Source organism: Micromesistius poutassou (assembly GCF_964030765.1).
Source record: "Micromesistius poutassou genome assembly, chromosome: 10".
Lineage (NCBI taxonomy): Eukaryota > Metazoa > Chordata > Actinopteri > Gadiformes > Gadidae > Micromesistius > Micromesistius poutassou.
The window spans coordinates 19,742,738-19,750,123 of record NC_140280.1 but is presented as its reverse complement, the minus strand read 5'-3'; the positions used below and the strand labels follow the sequence as shown (position 1 = coordinate 19,750,123).

General features: G+C 46.9%; 1 protein-coding gene across 2 annotated transcripts in view; it reads left to right on the top strand.

The window, feature by feature from the left end:
• The first annotated feature begins 879 nt into the window (after window positions 1-879).
• The window catches only part of sh3pxd2b (SH3 and PX domains 2B), a 22,776-nt gene continuing 16,269 nt past the window's right edge, over window positions 880-7,386 (top strand). The window contains exons 1-2 of one of the 2 annotated variants that reach the window (XM_084473808.1): window positions 880-960; window positions 6,451-6,542. In XM_084473808.1, the coding sequence (XP_084329934.1) occupies window positions 925-960; window positions 6,451-6,542 (128 nt within the window). In that variant the 5' untranslated portion in view covers window positions 880-924. The remainder of the gene's footprint in view (window positions 961-6,450; window positions 6,543-7,386) is intronic. The other variant, XM_084473807.1, reaches the window with a different exon arrangement.

Sequence of the window (7,386 nt, the reverse complement as noted above, 5' to 3'; positions counted from 1 at the left end):
CACACAGTCACAACCACAAAGTCACTCACTCGCGCACAACACACACACACACACACACACACACACACACACACACACACACACACAGTCACAACCACAAAGTCACACACTCACGCACAACACACACACACACACACAGTCACAACCAACCACATAGTGTCTCACACACACACACACACACACACACACACACACACACACACACACAGTCACAACCACACACACACACACACAATTGTACCGTAGACACATTCCCTGCTGAATTGAAACGGCCTATTCGATTTTTTCTGTAGCTGGGGGTTATTTGTGACCAGCAATGAGACGGAAATGTACAACATTTTCAAATGAATGTTCTCAGATAATTACTTATTCATGAACTACAAAGGCCATGTATTTACCTATCATCCAATCCATTATGTTGAGCTGACAAAAAGGAGTGGTTGTTGATGGGGTAACAGTCAACAGGGTGTGCATAATAAGACCGTTCTGTCTACCTGCCGCCACTTTGTGCTTAATGTCAAATAAAGTCAGAGTGAATAACGAGCACGCAGTGATCCAAATGTCACAGACAAAACCTAATACCCCTAATTGCAAACTTGTAACTATCTGAAAAACATTGAAATGATGATAGTCTACATGGTCCTGATGCTCCAGCTCCTTTAAGAGTGTTAAGTTGTAATGATGATGTTCTACATGGTCCTCACGTGATGCTCCAGCTCCTTTAAGAGTGTTAAGTTGTAATGATGATGTTCTACGTGGTCCTGATGCTCCAGCTCCTTTAAGAGTGTTAAGTTGTAATGATGATGTTCTACGTGGTCTTCACGTAGTCCTTTAAGAGTTGTAGGAGGCGTCTTGTTGACTTGTTGTTCTTGTTTTGCTACAGGAAAGATCTTGTTCCGGAGGAGCCACATCAGAGATGTCGCCATGAAGCGCCTGCGGCCGATCAACGAGTACTGCATGGTAGGGATGGGCCATTCATCCAACTCTGATCGCGATTTCGATTTCAGAGTGAAACGATCACCAAACTAATATAATCAAGTTGAAACGATTTAAAAATAATAATAATAATTATAGAAATTGCAGAACAGCTGGATTCATATCTGGACTTTATTTTCTATTTGACCATTCTGTGTATATTTTTAAGGGGAAATTTCGAAGTTCTCATTTACAAAGTGTTTTTTTTGGAGAGAAATTATGAATAAATGCATCATGTTTTCAAACTCAAAAATAATCGTTTGAATAATCGAGATTTCAATATTGACCAAAATAATCGTGATTATGATTTTTTCCATAATCGAGCAGCCCTACTGCATGGTGAGTCAGGTGACCTGTCACCACCAGATCCATCATGGCCGACAGATGGATCCATCCTGTTGTGGTTTCTGTTGGTTTTGTTTTTATGCTTTGAGAGCTTTCCGATTAGACCCATTTCTTTGTGTCATTGTTCATGCTGGTTTTCTGTCATTTATACCTTTTTATAAGGAACTTTATGCAGAAAAGTTTGATTCTATTGTACAACCTTTATACTGTTCTATATCTCTGTATTTACCCGGTGAATACAGAGAACGGCGGTTGAGAATGTAGTGTTTTCTTGCTCAGGGGAAGCTCAATGCGGCGCTTTCTACTACAGTAAAGACTATCGTCAAAGTGTTATACCTTTGATGGAAACTGTTTCAGGTCATGTCTTGCACACATTAGAAAGAAAGATTAGATGGAACAGCCCAGTAACCAATGTCTGTGACATTGGTCCAATGGAAGGACTTAAAAAGATGAGTTGAGGCAACACAATGTGCTGCCCTCAAGGCGTCTGGCTTTGTGAGGAGTCACGTCTGTGGCTCAGAGCCGCTTCACCAACATAGGCTTAGTTGTTTGTTAAAAAATATTGTTAAAAAATTTCAACATGTAGTAAAATGCTATGACTAGCATGTTGGAGCAAGTGTTGTTCTTTGTTATTTTCTGCTGAATAACCGTGGCCAATGGGAGGGGAGAGGGGAGAACGCTTGCTAGCACAAGTCAGCATACCCACAGTCCGTGGTTGCTGAACATTGAAAGGTCATCAGGGCTTTTAGGATTTGGCTCGGCTTCTTATGTTTTTCTGTGATTCATTTGCAATCTTTGGCATGCCTTCAGTTGAATGGATATATTGATTATCGTTGAACTTTGATTAGAACTACCCCCAGACGAATCACTTGGTTTAACTTTAGATCTCATCAAACAATGTGGAATGGGGACAGCTGGCCTGTATTATCTATTGAACATACAATGTAGACAAGGTTTCTGGGGGTTTGGACCGGGAGGCTGTAAACCTATGGCCTTAAGAGGTTACTTTTAAATGAAGAAACATCTTTCATCACTTAAGTGCGGAGACGGTTGAGAACGTTCAGATTTCTGAGTCAGTTTCTGAGTCAGTTGGGCAGCTTTCCTCACCGTGTTTTAAGGAGTTTCAGAGCGTTCATGGGATTCACTCATGACTACTTTGTCAGGGAATGCCCTAATGTCATCATAGCCACCAAGACAATGATTAAACCTAAGGAGTCACTTTATTGCTAAATGCAAGGATGACAATCACATTGTCATCCTTTTTTAAGCATTACTCAATTCAACGTCCATAACTTGTTGTTCCTTAAATGATCAGCCCACTTCCTGAAACTTGACTTTTACAAAGTACACTTTTACAAAGTACAAGAAGACGTTTCCACTTTTGGTTCATTTCTAATTGGGTTTGGTATTTTCCCCTCAGAGTTTCGGTTAAGTTTATGGAAAACTACCACTTTGAACTCTAAACAACACATGCTATTTTGATAAGCCCGGTGGGAGGTGAAGCAGAAGTCCCTTTTGATTGACGGCTCAACCGAGCATTCAGAGGTCAGGTCAAACGCTGCGTTTGATCTCTGCCTATCTGCTCTCCCAAAAGCTCTGCAGTCTCTCTGTTTGTTTAGTAGAAGCCAGTTCCAGCGGAGGTCTCCCCCTCCCCGCCCTGTGCCGGTGGTTGGGGGAGGAGGAGACACACGAGGACTTTCTTGAAGCTGTTTTCTCTCCCTTTTTACGAGGCGCTGCGTCAGCCCGATGCCAGCCGGCCGAGGCCCGCGGGCTGACTCGCGCGGAATCCCCCTGCTTCTGAAGTCCTGTGTTTTCACTCCAGATCTGGAAGCACACAGTCGACCAAAAGGCAATTGTTTGCATAGAGCAAGAAAGTGCTGGAAAAGAACTAACGAGTAGAAATGTTGCGGGAATCACTTTTAAGGGGGATTTTTACATGTGAAGGACAAGTTTGGACATCAAGACCGCTGGGTACCTCTTAATTCAATTGAGGAAGATTCATAAACAAGCTCTTATTTTCATCATGATTTTCCATTATTTGCCCTTTCCTGTGTGGGTCCGCTCCGGGTTGGGACGGGCAGTGGAGGGGGAGAGGGTCTGGGTTGGGACGGGGGCAGTGGAGGGGAGAGGGTCTGGGTTGGGACCGGGCGGTGGAGGGGGAGAGGGTCTGGGTTGGGACCGGGGCGGTGGAGGGGGAGAGGGTCTGGGTTGGGACCGGGGCGGTGGAGGGGGAGAGGGTCTGGGTTGGGACCGGGCGGTGGAGGGGGAGAGGGTCTGGGTTGGGACCGGGGCAGTGGAGGGGAGAGGGTCTGGGTTGGGACGGGGCGGTGAAGGGGGAGAGGGTCTGGGTTGGGACGGGCCGGTGGAGGGGAGAGGGTCTGCTGCTGTGGTGGAGGGGGAGAGGCTCCGCTGCTGTGTGGTGGAGGGGGAGAGGCTCCGCTGCTGTTATGGATGAAGAGAATCCAGGTCCTTGTTTATCACCACTCATTGAAATGCACAGAAATACATCTCGACTACTTCCTGTTGACGCATTCGTCCTTTGTTTGAAAGACGCAGAAACCACACACACACACACCCGCCCACACACACACACACACACACACACACACACACACACACACACACACACACACACACAATTACCTTAATGCTCCCAGCTGCTGGAGCAGAGACCCATAAAGTCAATTTGCTCTAATGGACGCCAGGCTCCCTCTGCAGTCTCCTCCCTGGGGAGAATCCTAATGAGTGGACATGACACAGACTGGGGGGGGGCGACCACTGGGCTGGGCTCACTGTGACCCCCCCCCCACCAGACGTAGTGTCAGGACCACCTCTCCAGCCCATCACTGGACTCACTGTGACCCCCCCCCCCCCACCAGACGTAGCTCACTGTGACCCCCCCCCCCCACCACACATAGTGTCTCCAGCCCACCACTGGGCTGCCAGTAGAACACCAGTCAAAAGATTTGCAAGGAGGATTTTTTTCCAATTTTCTTTTTTCAGCGTAGTTGTAGCTAGAACATTATCCTCCCATGTACATGAGAAGGCATGCACACACACATGCACGCACGCACGCACACACACACACACACACACACACACACACACACACACACACACACACACACACACACACACACACACACTCTCTTCCCCTAGCTCTGACCTTGTTGCTAATAGAGTCTGGTCTTATTTTCTTCATGGCAGCAATCCCACCCTCCATGTTGGCATCGACCCCTCCCCCCCCCCCCCCCCCACACACACACACACACACACACACACACACACACACACACACACACACACACACACACACACACACCTCCGCATCACTAAGGGCATCATAAATATAAAGGGACTGTTTCCATCCACCCTCAAGTTAGAGAGAGAGAGAGAGAGAGAGAGAGATAGCGCGAGAGAGAGAGAGAGAGAGAGAGAGAGAGAGAGAGAGAGAGAGAAGACAGTGACAGAGCATCCTCTTCTAAAGGATGGGTAGCACTTAGGATTATTAAAGCCTTGAAGTGTGTGAGTGGGGGGGGTGATGGATGGTGCTGAAGGGCGTGGCCGGGCGTGGCCGGGCGTGGCCGGGCGTGGCCGGGCGTGGCGGTGGCCACTTAAGGCGTGCCACGAGGGGTATCAATCTTTCGGTATCTCACGATACGATTCGGTTTTGAATCCACAACGCTGGTTTTCGGGTGATCGGTGAACAATGTGAATACGTACGTTTTTCAAGACTGGCTGGAGATTGGACAAATTCTGAAATAAATTTGAACCTCACAGTGGCGAGTTTAAGGTGGCTGGCATCCTCACCACCCTCACCACCCTGTTGCATTAGATGTGTTCTGTGTCCCTCGGCCCTCAGCCCTACTAGGCCATGGGTGAAAGGGTGCAGGACGCAAGTGTTCCAGAACGTAGCTGCATAAGTGAAGAGGGAAAATCCCTATCGGTGCCTGAAAGGTTATCCCAGTAAATGACTGGGAATGTCACCTCCAATATGTGACTCAACTAGAGGCTAGAGGCAAAAAAACAAGAATCACTTTTTACAACCAAAATGTGTGTCTTACCTTTGTTGTTTTTGTCATCAAAGTTGTGTTTGATCGCATAAAACTACTATAAACTGGTAATATAGTGTCTGTGCACAATTCTATGACTAAACATGGTGTTTACAATCAATGTATAGTAGCTAAGAGAGGGTTTCAGAGGAAATAGGTGAATTGCCTTCAATCAGAACACACATTCTTCATCGTCATCCGGAGGCCTTATGGTGCAATTGTGATTGTTTGCCTTAGAGTCATTTAATTCTATTCGCCCTGAACTTTCAATAGAGGGATCAAGTGTCAAAATGCCTCAATGGGTTCTCAAGATATCTACCTGTTTGTGTCTCATACTGTTTATACTGTCAATTCTGCATTGGTATGCATTGGATTTATTGATTTATTTGGAGATTTCGCCTAACCCTACCTCAACTAAAACCTCTCCCTCTTTGCGCTACTTCACTTTGTTGGCATCAAATATTGACACAGGTACTCCTGAGATGCTGTGTTTTTCCCTGTGGTACAATAGGGCCAACGACTGATATAAACCAGGTCACTCTAACAAATGACATCTAACTCAGGTGGAATTGAAATCTTCCACTTAAGCTGTGTTCTAGCTTTATCCACCTTACCAAGTACTACACACATTGACTATTTCACTTGCACAGCGACCTTTCTTTTGGTGCCAACATAACATCATATAGCCCTTGCAGTTGTGGAGATAGGCTCTATTTACGTTGGGTATACTATCTTCAGAAAAGACCTCTGAAGTCAGCCCAGTGATGAAGAGGTTAACGTGTCAGGGGGCCGTCCGCAGGCAGCAAGAGGGGACACACAGGAGGGGAGGGACGGCAGTTAGATGAAGGAGAAACCCAAGACAGGGCAGAAGAGAGACACGGTCACTGTGGAGAGGTGAGGTCACCAGGAGGAGCAGAGGACGGAGGGGGGGCGGGGGGAGAGAGGGGGAACAGATGGTGAGTCTCTCTCTCTCTCTCTCTCACAGGGGTGTGTTAACGTGTATCCCTGGAGAGGTGTTGAAGCTGAAGGAGGAGACGTGTTGTTGTGTGCTCATGTCCTCCTCAATGTGTCCCTCCAGGCCCTCACCCAGCTGCCCGTGTACATCTCGCAGTGTGAGGAGGTCCGCGTGTTCTTTGAGACCAGACCTGAAGACCTCAACCCACCCAAGGAGTAAGCACACACACGCACTCACACACGCACGCACGCACACACACACACGCAGACACGCACACACGCACACACACACACACACACACACTTTAAAAAAAAGATTAAAAAGATTAAACCTTTATTTAACCAGGCAGATCATTAGGAACAAGTTCTTATTTACAGTGATGGCCGACAAAAAGCACACGCTTCTTGGGAAAGGGGAAGTGAGAAAGTGAGAAAGGAGGTGAGGTTAGAGAGGCAACAGCAGCACAGACAGACAGCAAGGCAGCAGCAGGGACCTGCAGGGTTAACACACAGCAGTACAGACAGACAGCAGGGCAGCAGCAGGGACCTGCAGGGTTAACACACAGCAGTACAGACAGACAGAGCACCAGCCAAGAACAGGATTACATCAACAAGGCAGAATAGCAAGAATACTCTTCATAGCAAAATAACAGTTTGAAAACATAAAAACATTAAAGCATTAAAACATAACAAAACATAAAAACAGGGTTAATAACAAGGATTGATTACAATATCATGAAAGCATAGGCCTGAGCCAATATCAGCGGGTATGTGGTGCAGATGAGACAGAAGACTGAGAGGAAGGTTAGATGGTTAGATGGTTAGATGGAGGGGAAGCAGTTGCAGGAATCTGTGAGAAGGTGTGAAATGGTGTCTTTAAAGGCCGGGATGGAAATTAATTTGACCAGTTTGAGGTGTAGTGCATTCCAGTCAACGGCAGCAGCTGACTGGAATGATGCAAGACCGAGTATGGATCTGGTCGTAGGGGTTGTTAGCAGGATGTGGAGAGAGGACGGGTGTTATATGTGATAGGTAGTCGATGCAGCAGACGGGACAGGTA